Raw genomic sequence first — 21,423 nt, 5'->3', positions numbered from 1 at the left:
CCTTCATGGAAATGCTCAAAATACATACCGGATGATGTCATGTCCTGCGGAGACTCAACGTTGGCCGACGACTTCTCTACACCACCGCCTGAGAACACACTCCAAAACCTCATATTCCTGACCGATGGCTGCTCGAAAACTAGTAGCGTGGAACCCATGGCGAGTCCAAAATCGGCCTTATCGACACCTACAGATGCGGCTGTCGCGGAATGTTATAAAAGCTCCAGCGGTTTCTCTCTTCCTACTCTTTCTACACATCAGTACTGAGAATGTTTTCTTCCAAAACACCACAAATACCGTATATGGGTTCTCCTTCTAGAAAAGAAACCAACACTGCGGTCGTTCATGACTTCCTGTCTTGATTTCTTCTTCCCTTTTCACCAAAGGCAATCATACATTGACATATGATTCCTCTGCTCCTCTTTCGACCGGAACGCGATGTTTAATCTTCGTCAAAAGGCACACATGAGTGTTGCATGCCCGAGAAGGCGTACAAAACAGACATCGAGAACTTCCATGGTTTTCCTGGGCCCTGCGGTCTTCCAATAACAAATCTCTATCACGAATTCCATATGTAAGTGCGGATGAGTGCAGAGGCCGACGCTGATTGCATTGTCTATAGTGAAGCATAATCTACCATGGTGACCTATGAACACCTGGGCAGTCTTACAGGCAGTGTGGAACATGATTTCGATATCTGGTGTTTACTGCTGTCGTTCCTTCTTATACGACCAAATACTCGCCTCCGAATAAACAACAAAAAGCTGGGTGGAATATGATAATGGCCTGGTCTGCTCCTCTCCAAAAACGGATAGTAGAAAACGCGATGGTTATCCTGCTCTCGATGTCTTACCTATCCATGATAGCGGCAGTGATGTGCCTTTGTGCCACAAGTAATTTGGAGGCTATATCCAATTTTTCAAGCATCCAAAGCAATCGCAAACATAATGTCGTCGTCGGAGTGATGTGGTGTTCTGCCTCGCCGCAAGTGACCCTGGGGGTTCGTTTAGGCGGCCTGTGGTAACTCTCTAAACGCCCGCAATCGACGGTTTTCGACGACTTGCCTGATAAGGAAATGCGCTAGAGCTAGACACTAGCCCAGCAGGGTTTAGCATATCCTCGCGCTCTCATCCAATGCTCCAGTCGGGCTCCAGCCACCAGACTTTATCACTCAAATTACCAGATTCAACATGATGGCTTCGACAGCACAGTACGCATGTGGTATCTGCAGAGAGCGCAAAGTTCGATGCGATCGCGCGCTTCCAAAATGCAGACGGTGCGATCGTCTCAATCAACCGTGTGGGTATCAACTGCACTCGCGTCGCACACGCGACGACCAGCTCAAGCAACTGCAGGAACGATTAGCCAAAACAGAAGCTCAGCTTGTTCTTACCGCGCAAAATTCATCCACGATGACCACACCTCAGACGCGCACAGCTCCCATCTTGGAGCATACGTCTGCTAGCACTCCGATGGACCTCGATAGTAAGAGAGACACGAGTGCGGTCATTGATGCAGCAACAGATTGCTCATTCGTTCCAGATGTTGATCTATTTACTTCTTTTGCAGAAGATGTAGACTCCAACATGACGTTTGACTGGATGAACCAGCCGCTGACGACACTCGAACCGATGGATGATTTGCTTCTCAATCAGCCTCAGAAAGCGTCCCAGAGCGGCCCAGAAGAAGATATATCTCCGACCGATCTAAGTTCGCTGCACCATCGCTACTTCGCATCCGCATACTATTCCTTTCCGTTTATAAACAAAGATAGGTTTATGGCGGAATCAACGGTGAGCGGTGGCCCTGCAGCGAATGCTTTGGTCTATGCTGTCGCGCTTGCGGGTTGCTCGCACACCACGCCTAACGACTCCGAACGAGAGAAGACATGCTACAACCAAGCGCGTGATCATGCCGAGAGATGCGAGCGAGAAGACAGCATGAGTGATCTGGACTTCCTTCAAGCTTTGCTGTTGATAGGCCGTTTTGAAGCTATGAGCCGGAAGCTGGAGAGAAGTTGGCTGACTTTAGGACGCGCCGCTATGCTTTGTAGGCTTTTGAAGCTACATCGAATGGACGAAGTCAGCCATGATCGAAGTACGGATAGAGGAGAAAGCCAGCATAGCTCTCCTTTCAGTTTGCCGCATACTGAAGATCTAGTACTACTGGAAGAGCGACGGCGCACTTTCTGGGCCTTATACATACTGGAAAGCTACGTGAAAACGCGTAGCGGATTGCAATGTCAGCTGGGAGACGTCAAGGTGCGGAATGTGAACCTTTATGCTTTTTAGGGACTGACACAGTATCCAGGACTTTCGGATCAACTTGCCATCGCCAGGCCCGTTAAATTCGAGTTTAAAACCGCTCAAGATGCCTTCTGTTCTAGACGTGGATACCGAATCTGGTCTCGAGATATCGTCTTACGCTGGCTGCGTTCTGATGGTTGAGCTGGCCTTACGCTGCTTCGACCGTGGGCAACAACGTGACAGACCAGGTTTCTGGGACGATTACTACGCCCTAGTCAAGAAGACTGATGACCTCTTTGTTCTCCTCAAACGTCATCTCAATGCGACTTCCATTCGTGAAGATCCCGTAGCATTCAGCCTTTACATGAACTTACGCGCCACCGAAATATTTTCTCATGAATCAGCCATCACAAAAAGCGAGGAACAAGGAATATCGCCATTGATGATAGCAGAAAGCCAACGTCGCTCTAGCGCCGCCGCTTTCCAAATATGCAGCGCGGTAGGCCTTAATTTACCGTCGCCGCGGAAGGAAAGTAGCGATATCATCATGTTGCAAGCTATCTTCATTGCCTGGCCTTTGACTATGGCACTTAAAGCATTGCATCGCGAACTCGTCAATGGCGGGGAAAAGGCGACTACCAGTGGTGTGGTCGCTTCAACGCGCCTACTTTTCGCAGCTCTAGATCACATTGAAGAGTCGGAAGGATACTGGCATCGAAGCGTGACGCATGTTGGGGCTAAGCTGCAAGAATGGGAAGAAAAGAACGGGTTAGAACCGGTGGCTCTGTGACGACCTTTTGTCTTCTCTTCGATGCATATAGCGGGAAAGCGGCGATCTTTGCACCGCAACACCTCATGACTACGAGAAAGATTCTGGCAACTCGCATTTCGCTCGCCATAAGCCCGACCTTTACCGTATGATAGCCTCCGATATATGTACTGCTTCTTCATTCGATCGTCATCGTTTCGACACATGAATGTCCCCAGGAGGTAGTCGGCCGCTCGGACTCCGTGTCCGTGTCCGTGTCTGCACCTTACATCACCTCTCCTGCTGTTATAGTCTCGACGCCACACATCGAGCTCACTTCTGTTCTCCTTATCAGTTTTACTCCTTACGAAACTGTTCCAAGATTTATCGAAATTGTGCTTACGTCTGTGAGAAACCCGTGCCATTGAGGACTGATTGAATCCTTTAAACATGGACTACACAAGTACACAACCGAGCTGGAACGACTTGGATCGCGAAAAGAATGCAGAATCGGCAGATTTGAGTACTCCGAGCTCACATGCCGATGGTGTCACTACAACCGACGGGTCAAGTCCTCGCAATATCCATGGTTGGAAGGTAAGCAAGTCACCAGCACTTATAAGCATATATGCCATCACATCCAGAATAAATGCTAACTCAATACATTTTCTTCTGTCTAGTGGGCAACCGCATACTCCGCAATGTTATCAACAACCCTCCTCTTCGCCCTCGACAACACCATCGTTGCCAACATCCAGCCCGCCATCATCGCCGACTTCGGCCACCTCGAACTCCTCACATGGATCGGAACGGGCTTCGCCCTCGGCACCATGTTCATCCTACTCTGGGGAAAGATCTACGGCGTCTTCAACATCAAATGGGTGTACATCTTCAACATCTTCTTGTTTAACGCTGGCAGTGCGCTTTGTGGTGCTGCGCCCAACATTGAGGCGCTTATTGTTGGGAGGGTTGTTGCCGGTGTAGGGGGCTCGGGCATGTATTCGGGTACGCTGACGTATGTGTCCGTTCTTTCGGATGAGAAGGAGAAGCCGGCTTATCTTGCGGGGAGTACTGTTGTTTGGGGGATTGGTAGCGTGCTGGGCCCAGTGGTGAGAACAACCCTACAACTCTGTCCTTACTGAATGTATGCTGACTTTCGATCATTAGGTCGGCGGCGCCTTTGCAGCAAGTAGCGCCACTTGGAGATGGGTATGTCATTTCGTCTTCCCATCTTCGGGTTCTTGCCATGAGTATTGATCATAGGCTAGGGGTTCTACGTCAATCTTCCCATTGGTGCTCTCTTCGCACCCGTGTACATCCTTCTATTCCCCAGTATCGACCCCTACCCATCCAAGACACTCGCCGAGAAGCTGCGCCTTGTCGACTGGGTCAACGCCATCATCTTCCTCGCTGGTTCCGCCTGCCTAACCGTCGTGCTCACTTTCGGCGGGGTCATCTACCCGTTCAGTTCCGGAGCTGTCATCGCGCTGTGGGCCATCACGGGCGTTCTGCTTGTCGTCTTCATCATCACGCTGAAGTTTCATCCGCTCGTTACCAAAGAGAATCGACTATACCCACTGCATTTCTTGAAGCAACCGACATTGATCAACATGCAGCTTCAGGTATTTCTATCCTCTGGTATTATCCTGGTAAGCTACTTCCGAACAATGATGAAGTCAAGATGCTAACCTGTCCCCAAGGCCATGACTTACTACATATCCCTCTATTTCCAATTCGTCAAGGGCGATGGCGCACTCGAGGCCGGCATTCGTCTCCTACCATTGATCATGTTCATGGTCTTCGCGTCAATGGTGAACGGCTTCTTGATGCCGAGGTATGGCTTGATACCTGTCTGGTATATCGGAGGGAGCACACTGGCCCTTATTGGCACGGCTTTGATGTGTAAGACTTTGCATCGCATCCGGGTTTTAAATAACTTCACTAACGTCTTTCACAGACACCGTCGATGAGGCTACACCCAATGCCAACATCTATGGCTACAGCATCCTCGTAGGAGCTGGCACAGGGTGTTACATCGTCGCAGGTTTTGCCATCGTTCAGTCTTTGGTTCCTGTTCATGAGATAGCCAACGCCGTTGGTGCCATGACCATCAGTCAAGACCTCGGTATGGTTCTCTTCCTCGCCATCAGCGGCAGCCTCTTTCACAACGTAGCTGTCGATAAAGTCGGCAAGGCGCTCCCGGAGGCCTCCCCCACGGAGATCGGCTACCTCATCGCGGGATTAAGCAGTAAGGCCTTCCAGGCACTGTCCGATGAGGAGAAAGCTTTAGTCATTCCCGAGATAGCCAGTGCCATGACCAGCATCTGGGCTTTCTTTCTTGCTGCTGCTGCGCTAAGCGTGGTATGCTCCATTCCATTACTGGTGCGCTGTATCTTCAATTTGTCTTTTTTTTCCGCTGTATGATGTTTACTGACGTTCACGACAGAAAGTCAATCTCGCCGGTAAGAAGAAAAGTGCAGTAGTCACTGGAGCGTGAGATGGACCGCGACTGGAAGTGAAGACGTCAAGCGAGGGCAGTCGTCTCGATTGGTGGTGGCTTACATTACAAGATATACTTTCCTCTCCACTGTTAGAACAGAAAATCGTGATCTGTTGTACTCTCGGTTACTCAATGAAGATGTCAACTCGTTGCGTAATTCATCTCGTTCCCTTGATCAGTGAATCCCTGAACTACACTGCAAACACTGCACGTATGGGCAGCAAAACCAGCGTTGGAGATTTCGTGATGCTGAACTTAGATGCATCCGCCCACGATCCGCCCTGACGGACTGGCGGGAGGGGTGGATTTAACAGGCGACCAATAGACAAAGAGCGGCCGTTTGTGTCCGTTCCTACCTAAATTCTCGAGTCTCCGGGCGTACCGACGCCTTGAGACATTCGTTCAGATTGGAACAGGCCTTGAAAACGATCGCCAAGTGTCAATGAGAGAAAAGGCTAAAAATGTATGATCGGAAATTGATGTAATTGATGAATGCCATCGTTGAAGAAGCTATTGATGGTTCCAGCGAAGTGGAGCTCGAACTCCGCGCGGGAGCCCCACATTTCCCGGTCGGCAGAACCTTCCGCCGCCCAAAATTTCGAGCCGTCCCAGGTACTTTCCAGCGCGACTTCCAGATCTCACCCTGCAACAATCTACTCGCCTCCAAACACCCGTCACGATGTTCGCTGTCCCTGGATGGAACGTCGCCGCGCAGGTGAAGACCCAAGTCGAAGTACCGAAGCCAAAAGATTCCACCAAACCTGGAAAAAAGGCGCAGAAGCGGAAAGAGAAGCGCGAGGAGCAGCAGGTCAATGCGGACAATCTTGCAGAGCAATGGGACAGCATAGCCAATGGAAAAGGCGCGGAGGTGAAGAAGACTGAGAAGACCAAGAGGCCAGAGGCAGCAAGTGTAGGGGCGACAGATGAGGCAGCGCAAGACAAGCGTGGAAAGAAGAGGAAGAGGGGAAAGGCTGGAGGTAACAAAGACAAGGAGGCAGACGCAGATGGCGCAAAAGAAGCGGACGCGGATACGGCGGCGGTAGCTGAGCCCGCAGAGGCTAAAGCAGATGCTGCGAAGTCTGCTGAAGAGAAACCCGCAACAGCCGACAGCGAAGCAAAGCGCGAGAAAAAGAAGCGCAGGAAGGAATCCAAGGCCGATAAGCTTCTCGCCGCAAACGCAAACGGCACGAACCCCGCCTCCGCGACTCCAGTCCTGGAGAACCTCCTTCCCGAACCCAAGGGCCTCACACCCCTCCAGCGATCGATGCGCAGCAAGCTCGCCAGTGCGCGATTCCGTCACTTGAACGAAGCGCTTTACACAAAACCCTCTGCGGACAGCGCGTCTCTCTTCAAGGAAGACCCATCGATGTTCGAGGACTACCATCGCGGTTTCGCACAACAAGTCGAAGTATGGCCATCGAACCCTGTAGACGGCTACGTAAACAGCATAATCGTACGAGGCAAGCTACGGAACAAGGACATACGAAAAGACCGAAGAGGCCCACCAAAGAACGCAGTTCGCAGAGGCCCCGGTTTCGAGGAAGAAGAGACCACAGCCATCGCACCTCCCCGGGGAGACGCGAAGCCGCTTCCCCGAGACTTCAAAGGCCACTGCACCGTCGCCGATCTAGGCTGCGGAACAGCCTCGCTATCCTACCGCCTCCAACCTCATCTTAAATCGCTCAACCTAACATTCCACTCCTTCGACCTCTCCAAACCCACCGGTCCCTCCGCCGACCTCGTAACCATAGCCGATATCTCCGCACTGCCCATCAACGAAAACAGTGTCGACGTAGCCATCTTCTGCCTCGCCCTCATGGGCACAAACTGGCTCGACTTCATCGACGAAGCTTACCGTATCCTGCGCTGGAAAGGCGAGCTGTGGGTCTCGGAGATCAAATCGCGCTTCGGACGTGTGGACAAGAAGAAGGGTGGTGTGCCGATCAACTCCATTGGCTCACTCAAGAAAACTATGGATAAGAAACCTGCCAAGGCGAAGAAAGCGAAAGCGGATAAACCACCTGAGGAAGGCCCTGTCGACTCGGAAGACGAGGAGGAACTCGCGGTCAATGTAGATGGCCAGGAGGGTAAAGAGGGAACAGATGTTTCTGCGTTTATCGAGGTGTTGCGGAAGCGCGGATTTGTTCTTGATGCCTTACCCGAGAGGCCGGGCGATGCGATCGATTTGAGCAATAAGATGTTTGTCAAGATGCAGTTTGTCAAGGCGGCGCATCCGAGCAAGGGCAAGAACGCGAAAGAGGATCAGAAAGCGGGAGCTGTGGCGCAGAGGGGTGGTGGTATGAAGTTCGGACTCAAGGGGAAGAGGTTCGGTGCTGGTGATGGAGATGACGAGGGCGATGCTAAGGATGGTGCGGTCTTGAAGCCGTGCTTGTATAAGATTAGGTAGACCTGGGAGTGCATAGTTACGATAAGCGCGTTGAGGGGCGTTGAAAGCCTTTCTTCATTTGATCTATCTTATCTTCGTAAAACTACGTTAATGCATATGAAGCTTCTTCGCTTCTAATCCTGTTCCCTGGTAATACATGCATGCTATCAATGCCATGTCGTGAGTTCGTCAACTCATGTCCTCGTCATCGAGACTCATTTGAACTGTTCAGATCTTTCCAAAGGGTTAAATCTTACTGGGTGAGACTACAGCGGGTGTAGGCGAGCGCCATGCGATCCTGATCTCATGGTGTTGTGGTCGTCTCGTTGACTAACCACCGAGAAGGAAACTCGCGGCATGTTCGACATTGCCTCCGAACATCTCCAGTGCTTGTATGGCCTCCTGTTCTGAGCAGCCAAACATGCCAGTGAGTTGCTGAACGTGCTCCTGGGGGAAATTGCTAGCGGGTGTAGATGCTACGGGCGCCTTGGACGCTGTGGGCTGGGCTTGCGGCTGCGCTGGTTGGGACAATGAGGATGATGCGCCTGCATTTGAAGGACCAGCTGCAGCGCTACCTTTCGGTCGAACGGCACCAGTCTTCGCACCAATCTCCTCTCCGTTGGGACCTTGGACAGTTGGCTCGTTCATTTCCGCCTCCTCGAAGCTCCTGGGAATTTCCGACTCGTGCAAGAAGGGGACTTCCTGACCCTCAAAGCAGAGGGCGTTCTTCTCGAGATCGATCTTGGCGCGGTAGCGCTTGAGCATGTCCAGACCAAACAGTAGGTCGACGTCCTTGCCCTCCATGACTGTGAAGGCGCAGGGCATGACCGCGCCTCCAATCTTGATCTCGGCGTGATGTACACGACCGAGAATTCGGGCAGTGCCGACACCGCGTGCCATACCGGCATACCGGACGTCCATCAGGCGCATGATACCACATCGCTCGGCGCAGTCGGGGGACATGATGGTGGCCTGGGCGCCAGAGTCGACGAAGGCCTTGACGGGCACGCCATTGACTTCGGTGTTGACGTAAAGCATGTGTACGCGCGTAAATACTGTGACATGTTAGCTTCCGTGGACACAGCCCCTCACTTATATTATCCCATCGATCTATCCGCCGATCGAAGTTGACATACCTTCAGGGTTCTCGTCGTATGCCTTTTGCAGGTTCTCGACTACGCGGTCCTGGCGGATGATGTCTTCTATTTTTCGCTGCGCCTCGACGTTGAAAGGGTCTTCGTTGAGCAGGGCAATCTGGTTCTGACGCTCGCGCTCCGACTCCTCGGCCTGTCGTTGCCTCATGGCATATGTATCTCTCCAGCGGGTGGGGTCGTTGACGGCGGCGGCGAGCTCCGGGTCGCCCTGGCGCAGCTTGTTCATCTGCTGGGGGTCGTTGAGGACAAGCTGTCGCACGCCTTCTGGATCAGGTTGCGCGGGCCTGCCCGGCTGCTGGAGGTTCCTGTTTGGTCGAGGTGCGGCGCGCATCACGACGGCCAGCATCTCGCCGTCCCGTATTCCGGCGTCCTCTAGTGTCTGTGTGTCTACGGCTACCGGCTGGCCGTTCAGGTAGAGGCTCTGTGACGCGGCGGGCAGGCTGGTGTCGGCCTCGATGAAGCCCTTGAGGTCCTTGACGGTGCTGCCCGGGGGCAGTTCGAGCGTCAGCAGGTCCGTGTCGGCCTGGGTGCCGGGCGCGGTGATGGATATGGTGACGCGAGGCCTGGCGGCGTGTGTTAGCAGCGTGCTGGGGGTGGTGGCACAACCACGGCTCCGGAATCGACTCACATGGTGGCTCGGAGCGGGCCTGGGGCGTATGCGGGCACGTCTGGATGAGGCCAAAGAATGTGACACGGTGGGAGGTGAGGTTGGGTTGGGTCGGGTCGGGGCAACGGTGTCTCGGTGCGCAGAGGCTTATAGGAAGGAGGCACTGGGCCGTGATGGTCTGGTCGCAACCTGGGACTGGAACGGGCCGGAGGGTCCTCGCAGTGAGAGAGGGAGAGGGCACGTCAGTCGCCGCCTGCTGGGCTGGAAGGGAATGGAACGTAGTGGAGCCGCGAACCCAGCGTCGGATGAATCAGCGATCAGAGGGCACAGGCTGCATGTTGTGAGAGTTTCGCCTAGGCCACCAAGGCTGTCACTCGTAATATACCGCCAACGTCGGGCTGGGGCGTAGGCGGAAGGCGCGCAGTCGAAGGAGTAGTACTACTGCATCCAAACCACGACGTTGGCGGTGTAGGCCCAAGCATGGCCACAGTAAGCGGGGCAGCCGACGCGTGGGAGAGGCTAGACAGTGCAGACAGTCGCGTCGATATGAATGAATGCGGTCTCTGCTCGAAGCCACGGCGTCTCTGCCATGCTATTGTCCTGGGCTGACTATGCGGCCAGCCTGGTCAATATCTCCGCGGGGGTGCTGTTCATCCCGGAGCATACCCAGACCTTACTCCAGCTACCTGGATAGCATAATGTCTGGGATGCTTCAACTCCTGCCCAACGCATGCACGAGAATCATCTGGCCGCTGCGCCCTACGGCTAGCCCCTGCAAAGGATTCCGTGAGCTGTAGCTCCATGCCACCAGGTGTTGCCATACCCCACCGACATCATCCTACTGCACGTCATGGTAAATCCCATCGCCACACCATCGCTAGTCAGGGCATGGTCGATAATCCACGAATCCCGCCATCAGAAGTTATTGCTTTTTGAGACGCAAGCAGGAGTCTAGAATACTGAATCCCATACCTGCCATAACACACGCATATCCCCGCCTGCTCCTTTGGGCCATCTGCCATCCAGCTAACCCGGAACGATCTGCAACGGCAGGCGCGAAGCGAACCGCTAGTAAAGGCGGGGCTGAGGCCGCAGAGAGTCTCGTGAGTCCTCCAGGAACCACGAACCCAGACTCACCACTGCACTCCGGCTTCCCATAGTCGCATCAACCAACCCTCCTGCCGTACCATCATCATAACACCGCTCCATCTGACCTGTCCAACTCACCGCCAAGATGCCACGAGACTTGCTAGCAGACAAAAAGACGCTCGATGGCATGCCCGAACTATCAAGAGAGCCTGAGACCGTCGCTAGCCCGGAGTCCGTGGAGCAGCAATCGAGTTTGGTGCCTCATCGCAGTTCCAACATCGCCCAGGAGGGGAGACTCAAGCAAATGGGCGTCCGGCCCTACGCTTCATTGCTCAACATCGACGACCTGGATGATTGCGATTGGCTCGAGCATGCGGCCTTTGATCCAGTTGAAGCTGCATCGCGCGAGAAGGTGAGAACGATTGCTTTCATCGACGTTATCTCGAACATCATGGTCAATGCCTGCATTTTCTGCTCAGTACCACCATTGGGCTCCGTCAGGCACGAGCCATGCGCTCTTCTCCATGATGATGTTACTCAAACTATCAAGTGCGCACACTGTCTTTTGCCCTGTTTCCTATCAATTGTTTCACGAAACACCAATATACCTCTTACGTCGTTCATCGGATTTAATTGAGTTTGCTATGCGCTAGTCGCTCGCTCCTTCCCTTCCCTCGCTCATGTGCTGCGCTCTTTCCTTCCGGTCTCTTCAAATTCCGCGCTAACCTACCACAGCTCGAGTACCGTCTGCGGACCTGTGGTGAGCTCTGCAGTGGGCTCTTCTCTTCCGCCTACCCCACCACGTTAGGACCATTAGGCGAGACCATCAAGTTGCACTCCTTCCCATCAATAGACTCAGCAGACACAGACCGGAAGCGCGTGATAATTGGTCACGTTATCTCAACCAAAGCAAACTCCCCTCTTGTCACCGATGATGCCATGGACTACCCTAAGGATTGGAAAACCAATTACCAACTCACGCCAAACGTAGGCCATAACGAAGACGGTCAGACAGTTTGTCTACACTCATTATGTGTACATCCAAACTTTGCGCGCAAAGGTCTCGGCTCGATATTACTGCAGAGCTATGTACAGAGGATCAAGGATTCAGGTGTGGGTTCTAGGATAGCGCTCATCTGTAGAGAGCGGTATATACCTTTCTATGAGAAGGCGGGATTCAAGAAGATTGGTCCCAGCAAGTGCCAGTATGGTGGAGGAAACTGGGTGGATATGGTGCTGGACTTTGAAGACAGTGGGGATGACGGATGGGAGTACTAAGAGGTATGCTCAGATAAAAGCGGGCTTTCTACAGTCTGGCATACAATCACGTCCGTAGATGTTTGAGCGATTCAAGAGCGTGTAGAATGGAACGAAAAAGCATGTGCAAGATTCATATGTTCACGCGCACTGTATTCGCTACACATCTGTTGTTGACTAGTTGGCCATTCAGCCTCGCTTATCAAACCAGCCTGCTTAGCTCCTGCCCTCAGGCTTCGTTCAGCCGTAGGCAGCTGCGCCTCAGCCTCGTCTCACTCATCAACCCCAACAGCGTTCCCCTCGCATCTTCTCCCTTTTCCTCCCTCTTCCTGACTGCATTAATGCGCACCGTGTTGTACTTATTGGCGACCGACCCCACACGGCATTCCCCATCATGTCCACTCTGTACGAAGACACTCCGCTCCACATCGATGCCAGCACGAACATTCGACTGCTTGAGATTATTCAAGCAGATGACGAGGCGGCTCCGATAGCATGCACTCTCCGCGTAATCGCTCTTCAGGGTTCGCCTAAATATACTGCACTGTCTTATGTCTGGGGTCCACCAACCCCTGCGAGGAAGATTATCGTAAACGACGAGCCTTTTACCGTACGCGAAAACCTCTGGAACTTCCTTCATCAAGCAAGGAAAGATCGGCGGACATGCGCCCTGTGGATAGATGCTATTTGTATTGATCAAGATAGCAATCCAGAGCGTACTCATCAAGTTTCTATGATGGGCACAATCTACTCGGAAGCTGAGCTTGTCATAGCTTGGCTGGGAACTGCTACTAAGCATTCGGCCCAATGGGAACGTGCCATGAAGACGATACCAGATTTCAACGAAGATAATTATGGCAACTTCAAACGTTGGTACAAGGTATACGGCCCTTGCATTTTGGAGCTTTATAATGCGTCCTACTGGAGTCGAATATGGATTATACAGGAGTTCGCTCTGGCACGCCAGCTCATTCTGCAATGTGGGCCTCATACGACCACTGGTGAACTACTCTCTTCGCTCCATAATACGGGGGACAGTTACTTGTCGACTAATCGAATCAAGAAACGGCCAACTTTTTTGAAATCACTGGCCATGGAAGTCATAGACCATCGGGTCGGGGTATTCGGACACTATAGACCTCTCACATCGTTGGTCTCTTTCTTTGCCAGCTCAGCACGACAGCGTGGTTGTGCGGATCGACGGGATCGTGTATACGCATTATTGGCAATGTGTGATGCACCCGAGCTTTACGGCAACACTATAGCACCTGACTATTCCAAGTCTTTAGTCGAAGTCTATGCTCAGCTCGTTCGCATGGTTGACAAGAATATGCACTTTAATGATTTTTACAAGTCGATACAAATTCTTCTGTCATTGCCTGCCGCACTGATGCTCGAGTTCGACGAGTTGAAGGATCTAGATCAAGAGACATGGCAAATCCTGCAACAATATCGAGAGACTTACAAGGCTATGACTTGAGTTGGTGGCGGTAATAGGCAGAAAGGCTGCTGAAAGACGTGGCGATTGTATGATGTGCAACCAGAGGGCACGATCGATTCCTTTATGCCAGACATACACAACGACTCCACAGAACGACGAGCTGGGCGCCACTCACGCATACTCACTCCTGTCCACCCACCCCGGCTGCAACGCCTCCCCATCAATATCACTGAACGCGAACCCACTCTCATACCTCGCATACTCAATCAACTTCAGCATATCCAACTTCGCGCCAGCCTCAGTTTGCGCCCACATCGCTACACTCAGTACGTTTTCGCCCCTCATATTGAGAATGCCAGGTGGAATGGGATAGCGAGTCTGAGGCCCGATGTGCGGAACGTATTTGCCGTACTGGTAGCCGTTGACGAAGAGAAGCATGCGTGCAATGGTACCTTTCGGCGCACCGAGTTCGATGCCGATTGGAACGTCGAGGTCGGGGTCGACGGAGAGAGAAAAGGTGGTTGTAAACCAGCGGATACCGGCGCCTTGGACGCCGTCGGCAGTGGGACTGGCGTCTTTCCAAGAAGAGGTGTCGAAACCGGGGAGGTGCCAACCGAGACGTTCGCCGTACAGACCGCCTTCGTTCATTGGACCGCGCACGGGATCGATGTTGCGCTCTCCACCTGCGTTACCTTGGATCTTCCATTGGTCGAACGTGATTTTCGTGTTGTTGCCACTGAAGAGCTGAGCACCTAGTATACCGCGAGGGTTTTCGGCGCCTGCGGGGCCTGTGGAGGTTTGATCGTGACCAGTGTAGTCGGTAATCACCGTCAAGACATTTCCTTCGTCTTTCAATGTAAAGTTCTTGAATGGGAGCAAGGCTGTTGTCGAAGTGAGTGATGCGTTGCCAGGATGGTAGCCAATTGATTGCCCGTTGAGCCAAGCACCCCAGCCGGCCGCGACACCACCCTGGACCGTGATATTGAGTGATGATGCGCTTTTGCCTGAGAAGTAACCGCGATAGATCTTCGCGCCGGCGTAGTACTTGTAGTCACTGCTGAAGAGTACAGGGAGAGTGAGTGGCTTCACTGGGCTGAGCGTTGTGGTCTTGTTTGCGATAACCCAGTTGCTGTCGTCGTATGAGGGTTGAATCTCAGGCGAAGATTCAGCAGCTTTGAAGTTGGCAAGCTCTGGAAGAGTGATCTCGCGTTCTGCGGTTCCACCGATCTTCGCAGTGAGAGAACCATAGGGGGTCTTAGTCGTAGCGAGCTCCTTTCCATTCCAGGATATCGTTTCCGCCTCAGTGCCGGCGTATACCTCGATAGTCGTCGCATTTGCATTGTCACCAACTGCGGAAACTGTGCCGCCTGATACACTGGCAGAACGGACGAGATATGGCCCGAGCACGAAGATCTGGTGGTCGGGTGTGACGTTGGGGTCATCTGTCGTTGGTGGCGCAAAGAAGGTCCATGCAGTCGGTATATCAAGCATATAAGCAAGAACGCCGTTGGAGAACACAATGACTGTCGCACCCTTACTTTGGGTGTACGAGAAGCTTGAGTAGGTGCCATTGGCCGGCTTACTCGCAAGATCTGATTCTGCACCGTATGCCTTGAACGTTACGTTACCCCGCGATTTGAATGCGAACTCTCCTGTCTGGCCTTCGCGGGTGTAGAGCACGAGGACGGGTCGATCAAACAGGCCGTAGGTAGCAATCTCGGCTGACGAGTAGAGCAGCGTTTCGTCACCCACAGTGTAGTCGGTAACCACCCATCGACTCTGACGGCCCGCAAGCTGCATGCTCGGAATGTTGACATCGCCTTCAGACGTCTTGACTGTCATTGAGAAATCGGTCACAGCACGGGTGCGCGTGTTGTTGTTCTCGGCAAGATAGAATCTACCGTCCGTATCGCGGCTCTTGAGTTGCCAGGTCCAGATTGCAGAGTTGTCGACTGCGTTCGCTGTGCCGTTGTTCTCCATGAACGTTTTGTGAAGGCCCTTACTGACACGGGTAAAAAGCGCGAGCAATTTGTACTGCTTGAACTTGTCGCGGACTTCTCGTGTCTCGCGTAGCGGTGCGTCATAGTCGTAGCTAGTGTATACAACGGGAGCTGCAGAATGGCCCCAGTTCGTGCCTCCGTATGCCATGTACAAGTTCAGAAGGCTAGCTCGCTGTCCGATCAAGCCCTTGTAGAAGACATCTGCAAACTCCGGGCTCTGTTCAGCCAGACACTGGTCAAAGAAGTAGCCACCCCATGGCTGGAACCATCCACCTTCGAATTCGGGTAGATATTCTGGCTGGGTGGGGGAGACCTCTTGAAACCATTGGTAGTAAGTCCTGGGTAGGTTGAACCCAGTGTCGAGGTTCGTGCAGCTCATGCCACCAGGGTAGCTGTCAAGACCGTAAACGTTGATCGCACCTCCAACATTGTTGTAATCAGTGGACCAACTCTTCGACCTGAAGCCCTTCTCGTTATGCGACAAAGGTACGACGATGCCTGCGTCTTTGAAAGCACTCTTCAATTGTTCCATGTAGATGACCAATGTGTTGTTGGCTTCATAACGGGTTTGTTGCAGTTCGTTTTCGACTTGGGCTAGAATGACAGGTCCGCCGTTGGTGATCTGATTCCTTGCGATGATCTCGCCAACTTCCGCGATCCATTCCGACCACGCTTGTCTGTATGTTTCGTCCGAAGTTCTGTACTTGCCACCACTTCCATCGCTGGTCCAAAGAGCAAAGCCACCTCCATTTGTCTCGGCGTTACAGTACGGTCCTGGTCGTGCGATTACGTAGAGTCCGGCTTCCTTGGCCATATCAAACAGGCGTTGGATATCTTTTCCGGGTGTTGTAAAGTCGTATACGCCTTTCGATGCTGAATGGTACGACCAGAAGAAGTAAATTGAGACGGCGTTCATGCCGTTCGACTTGAACTTCTGGAAGACGTCGAGCCATAGTTCGGGTACTGGGAGGCGAGCATAGTCTGGTAGATGCGGTGGTTGAGTTAGCACTCATCTCATTTACCCTTTATTCATCTCAAATCATCAACGTACGGAATTCCCCACTCATGATCATGACGCGCTCGCCATCAACCATGAGCGACCCGTTATCCCACTCAACGTCCGTTTGCAGGCCATTATCGGTGGCTAATACACCAAAGAACAGCGAGATTGCGACTGCAAACAGATGAAAGAACCTCATCTTGACTTCCTCGGTGATGAAGAAAAGTTCATGAGACGCGACGCGACTTTTGCTCTACGACATAGCTCTCGATCTCGCGTGCAACTAGCCCGTGGACTTCAGCCGCGGCCAAAGATCGCCATCCGGACCTGCGCGTCGCGGAACGATCTCATTGACGGTATAATGTTTGCCATGGAAGAAATGCTCAGCGGGGTAATATGCAAGGTACTAGCGACCCCAGATGTGTGGCGTTTGCGGAGGCGGGTGGAACGTCATTTGCCCGAGATGCCGAGGGCGCGTGAAGGAAGCTTGCGCCAGCGGGAAGGTTACCACAACGGGAAGGGAGGAAGTACAGTATGTGGACGTCATGGAAGAACAAGCCATGTAATTTGCACCCTATGCTGGTGTTCAGTAAACACGTATAGTGTTGTCAGGAGACGTCGTGAGGTGGCTGGGAATAACGCAGATTCCCAATCTATGTTCTGTGGACATACTAGCCGTTTCCGGCACGCTACTTCCACGATGGAAGAGAGCTTTCCCACACCACTACGCTGAAGTGGGCTGGAGCAGAGTCAAGCCTTTTAGTTTCCGTTCTTTCCGAGGCTTGTCACGCAACTCTGGCTCTGCATTGACATGTTCACGAGGGTACCTTCGAACGACAGGCTTGGAAAAGTGGAAATCGGGCGGGTCCCACTCATTGGAGGATTTTCCGAAACAAATCTCCCCTGACCACACCCACGCACTGAACAAGCGTTGCTTCGAGCGACCACGTTCCTCTCATCTCTTCTTCTTCCTCCCCACTTGGTGGAGGATCTCGAAACAATCCCTCATCTGTCAGTATGGAGAATCTCGACTCGGGAAATTACGATCCCGTCAAGTGTAGATTCGATGTATGAGTAATTGAATGGTGGCTAAGTCATTCGTTCGTGTGTGTATCATTACTAGGAATTCGTATATATGTGTGGCGTACCAAGCATGTAGGCCAAGCAACCAAGCACTTCACTCACTCTTTCAAGCCTTTCTACAAATCAACTTTCTTTCACAATGGTCGCCTTGACTCTTGGTATCTTCTTCACGTCGCTGGCGGCGTCCGCTGTGGCAGCCCCAGCCCCGGCCATCACTCCTGCACCCAAGCCCGAAGTCGTGAAACGTGCCTCCAGCTGCACCTTCTCGGGCTCGAACGGAGCTGCTGAGGCTTCTAAGTCGCAGTCATCATGTGCCACCATGGTGCTCTCCGACGTTGCTGTTCCTTCAGGCACTACTCTGGACCTCTCCAGCTTGGCTGACGATACCACCGTCATCTTCGAGGGTACCACAACTTGGGGCTACAAAGAGTGGAAAGGGTAAGCAATATCCAAACACAAATGTATGAGACACGCACTGACTTCATGAACCAACTCTCAGACCTCTCCTTGACATTCGTGGAACCAAAATCACTGTCAAGGGTGCCGAGGGATCCGTCCTCGATGGTGACGGCGCTCGTTGGTGGGACGGTGAGGGTGGAAACGGCGGAAAGACGAAACCCAAGTTCTTCTCCGCACACAAGCTCACCGACTCCTCCATTACTGGCATTACCATCAAGAACCCTCCCGTTCAAGTAGTCAGTATCAACGGATGTGATGGTCTCACCATCACCGACATGACTATCGATGCCTCGGAAGGCGACAAGGACGAGCAAGGTCACAACACGGATGGTTTCGACATTGGCTCGAGCAGCAACGTCATCATCGATGGTGCAAAGGTCTACAACCAGGATGATTGTGTTGCCGTGAACTCTGGTACCGTATGTATCCCCTGGGAATTGAGATGATGACACCCGCTAACAATACGGATAGGATATCACCTTCAAGAACGGCCTCTGCTCTGGTGGACACGGTCTCTCCATCGGCTCTGTCGGTGGTCGTGACGACAACACGGTCGATACGGTTACCTTCTCGAACTCCGAGATTACCAAGTCCGTCAACGGCGTCCGCGTTAAGGCTCGCGCTGGCACGACCGGCAAGATCAACAAGGTCACCTACGAAGACATTACCCTGTCTGAGATCTCCAAGTATGGCGTCCTCATTGAACAGAACTACGACGGTGGTGACCTCCACGGTGACGCTGATACTGGCGTACCCATCACCGGTTTGACGCTCGACAACGTCACTGGTGATGTCTCCAGCAGTGGCTACGACGTTGTTGTTACCTGCGGAAAGGGCTCCTGCACTGGCTGGACCTGGACAGATGTTTCCGTAACTGGCGGCAAGACCTACGACAAGTGCTCCAACGTACCCAGCGTTACCAAGTGCTCGTAAATGGTAGTTGTAGCCTTTTGTGGTGATGGCTTGAGCCTTTCTCACCTGGGGTGACGCACATTTTATTCTCGGTTCTGGCATGCCGTCAGAGCTTCGCAGTCATTCTTTTTGCTGCGCTGTAAATATCCTTATCTCTTTTGCATCTTCAGAAGACCGCAATATACTCTTATTTTGAAAGTGTATGTGCAACGAGTGCCTTCCACGAATGAACTTTTATTTGATCTGATGTAGCGACGACGCGGTGTCGGATTCGTGGAGGTTTGGCCATATGACCTCGGGAGACCGTGCTCATGGTTTCTACTGTCAGCGGCGGAGCCGAGCCTCGGAGAACTGGGCGGATAAGCGAGCGACATGTCGCGAGATGGAATCCCACCATGATTGAGATGTCTTTCGCACGTTAACCAGCGCATCTAAAATTAGAAAGAACCTTAAGAACATTTCATGTATCAAATCAAGTTGCCTTGGTTGCATTGGCACACTGGTCTAGATGTTGATGCGCTACGTCATGCCTCCAAGCTTCCGGTCGTGGAGCCGACGCTAGAGCGGCTCGCGGCGGCAGCCACACCAACGCGCGCGTTTCCATCCCTTATCACCAACTTAACGCGTTAACGAGACGCGTCAAAATGTACCTCAATTTCATTATCAGCCTGTACGAAGCGCTATCTGGTCTCCATCATGTATACCACACTCCTGGACTTCACCCGGCTAATGCGAATCCGTGTACCTTGCTTCTTCCAAACCTCTCCTCCCAGAGATCTTCTCATTGATCCCATAGCGATGTAGTGCCTCTTCCGAGCCAAAATACTTCACGGTTTCCGTTACGAGCTTCGCGACTGCCACGACCTCATCTTTTGCATCCGGTGTGGCCTCTTGCAATGTTCGACTCAATCTCTTCAGATTCTGGATTTGCAGCTCAATGCCATGTAGGCTAGAATGAATGATGAAGCTTAAAGTTTCGGTAGGATCTGGTTCGCCGCTGATATTCAGGTCAGAGAAGTTTCGGTCGACATCTCGAAAGTACATACCTGTCGTCATCTCCGTCCTCGAATAACGTCTCGTCGTCGACCTCAGGAAGCTTCTTAAACTTCAGATCCCTTGGCTTGGCCTTTTTACAAGCGTCGTCCAATTCCGCTACCAGATACAACAGGCGGTCTAGGCTTCGCGATGCGGCGTCCACGACTTCTCTCTTACGCGAATCTACCTTAGCCATACCATCGAGATTCGCAAGATGAGCCCACACTTGCAGATCGAAAGCAAAAGCTTTAGTGTGTTCTACTATCTTGTCGAACGTGAGATCTTGAGGTTCCGCAGCCTCAACATCCATGTATGGAGAACACGTGCTACTTATCTGGTCCAGTTTGTTTTGTAGCGTCGCATACTGGTACTGAAGCTCGGGTCGTGCAGTGGGTGATCTTGGACTAGCGCTCGGGCTTCGCTTCGCCCTAAAAGCCTGACTGCTTGTGGGCAATGGCGGATTGTCCTGGTGAATTTCCACTTTGATGCTTGGTTTCTTCTGGTGCTGCGGCTTGCCTTCGTACCTTACAGGTAGTTGACTTGACAGGACTGGCTCGTTGGTCAAATCGTAGCCGGAAACTGGTATTGCACTGGGCCGGACCTCCTGAGTATTGTACCGTCGTTCTGACCTTCTGTCCCTTTGACCAGCTTCTGAACTCGATCGCATCCTCCCAGTAGTTTCGAAGACGGGGACGCCGAGCCGGTCAGGCGTTGTAGGAGAGTTAGAAATTCGTGGAGATGAGGCCGTACCATGCCGACTGTCATGATAGCGCTTCATTTCTTGTTCGCGCCTCCTTCGATCCCATCTCGCCTTTTCTTCTATGGTATCGACGTAGCCTCCTGAGCGCGACCGAGTATGACTTGGATTCCGATGACGTTCGTCGACTTCTAGGAAATCGGTTGAAATGGTCGCCATCGCACGGAGTCGCAACGAATGGAGGAATGGAGATGATCAAAAGCTTCTTACGTGGTACGAACAGTGGCAGGTATGTGTCTATAGAGAGGAAACCTGCTGCTGTGGTATGCATGGGACGTTCTGTTCGGTACTGCACCCAGTGTCAAGAGAAATTTGTCAGTGGGGTCGAGAACTCAACAGAAATGAAAAGACGTAGGAAGGCCACGCTCATATGAACAGTGCGACCCAGTTGCCTGATCAGGCAGCTGACTTGAGACGCCTTTGGGGGCCGTTGGGGGCTGAGCACCACCGAACGGTAACGTCATCCCTGTGCCGCTATGCATACAACCAATACCGACCAATGTTACCTCAATACCCCACACCAATGCCGGCGAGCTGATGTTCGCATCTGTTCAGCCGCAATAGTTCGTGGGTCATGAGGCCGCCCATTTAATGTCGAAAATACTTCAGGCCGCCGCCTCTGAAAAACGGCCCAGCCCCCATCCGACCGCGCTGATATCCTGGACTCGCACTACATCTTACACGAAATTGCACCATACAGTTCCTGCGCTCGGCAGCTATTGCTGTTACACGACTCAAAGTTTTCCCGA

General features: G+C 52.6%; 7 protein-coding genes across 7 annotated transcripts; 4 read left to right on the top strand and 3 right to left on the bottom strand.

Moving 5' to 3' along the window:
* Positions 1 to 3,695: 3,695 nt before the first annotated feature.
* Positions 3,696 to 5,491, top strand: DEP3 (Efflux pump dep3; the record flags this gene model as incomplete). The annotated part of the gene is made up of 6 exons (XM_049338649.1): positions 3,696 to 4,103; positions 4,162 to 4,203; positions 4,263 to 4,643; positions 4,695 to 4,896; positions 4,952 to 5,355; positions 5,441 to 5,491. The coding sequence occupies 6 exons, from the start codon at positions 3,696 to 3,698 to the stop codon at positions 5,489 to 5,491; spliced, it is 1,488 nt and encodes a 495-aa protein (XP_049204534.1).
* Positions 5,492 to 6,173: 682 nt separating this feature from the next.
* Positions 6,174 to 7,901, top strand: J4E93_000689 (uncharacterized protein; the record flags this gene model as incomplete). The annotated part of the gene is made up of 1 exon (XM_049338648.1): positions 6,174 to 7,901. One exon carries the CDS (start codon positions 6,174 to 6,176, stop codon positions 7,899 to 7,901), a length of 1,728 nt encoding a protein of 575 aa, XP_049204533.1.
* Positions 7,902 to 8,210: 309 nt separating this feature from the next.
* DDI1 (DNA damage-inducible protein 1) lies at positions 8,211 to 10,338 on the bottom strand (the record flags this gene model as incomplete). Its single annotated transcript, XM_049338647.1, has 3 exons — positions 8,211 to 8,935; positions 9,017 to 9,597; positions 10,328 to 10,338. 3 exons carry the CDS (start codon positions 10,336 to 10,338, stop codon positions 8,211 to 8,213), a joined length of 1,317 nt encoding a protein of 438 aa, XP_049204532.1.
* Positions 10,339 to 10,875: 537 nt separating this feature from the next.
* On the top strand, positions 10,876 to 12,008 carry J4E93_000687 (uncharacterized protein; the record flags this gene model as incomplete). Its single annotated transcript, XM_049338646.1, has 2 exons — positions 10,876 to 11,142; positions 11,466 to 12,008. The coding sequence occupies 2 exons, from the start codon at positions 10,876 to 10,878 to the stop codon at positions 12,006 to 12,008; spliced, it is 810 nt and encodes a 269-aa protein (XP_049204531.1).
* Positions 12,009 to 13,599: 1,591 nt separating this feature from the next.
* On the bottom strand, positions 13,600 to 16,627 carry J4E93_000686 (uncharacterized protein; the record flags this gene model as incomplete). The annotated part of the gene is made up of 2 exons (XM_049338645.1): positions 13,600 to 16,409; positions 16,480 to 16,627. 2 exons carry the CDS (start codon positions 16,625 to 16,627, stop codon positions 13,600 to 13,602), a joined length of 2,958 nt encoding a protein of 985 aa, XP_049204530.1.
* Positions 16,628 to 17,650: 1,023 nt separating this feature from the next.
* Positions 17,651 to 18,903, top strand: J4E93_000685 (uncharacterized protein; the record flags this gene model as incomplete). Its single annotated transcript, XM_049338644.1, has 3 exons — positions 17,651 to 17,949; positions 18,011 to 18,389; positions 18,442 to 18,903. 3 exons carry the CDS (start codon positions 17,651 to 17,653, stop codon positions 18,901 to 18,903), a joined length of 1,140 nt encoding a protein of 379 aa, XP_049204529.1.
* A 705-nt stretch (positions 18,904 to 19,608) lies between these two features.
* Positions 19,609 to 20,945, bottom strand: J4E93_000684 (uncharacterized protein; the record flags this gene model as incomplete). The annotated part of the gene is made up of 3 exons (XM_049338643.1): positions 19,609 to 19,831; positions 19,929 to 20,496; positions 20,885 to 20,945. The coding sequence occupies 3 exons, from the start codon at positions 20,943 to 20,945 to the stop codon at positions 19,609 to 19,611; spliced, it is 852 nt and encodes a 283-aa protein (XP_049204528.1).
* Between the last annotated feature and the right edge of the window lie 478 nt (positions 20,946 to 21,423).

The sequence above is a fragment of the Alternaria ventricosa genome (genome assembly GCF_023758065.1).
Source record: "Alternaria ventricosa strain BMP 2768 chromosome Unknown scaffold_1, whole genome shotgun sequence".
Taxonomy (NCBI): Eukaryota; Fungi; Ascomycota; class Dothideomycetes; order Pleosporales; family Pleosporaceae; genus Alternaria; species Alternaria ventricosa.
The sequence above is the reverse complement of the archived record's forward strand: the minus strand, read 5'-3'. Positions and strand labels throughout refer to the sequence as shown.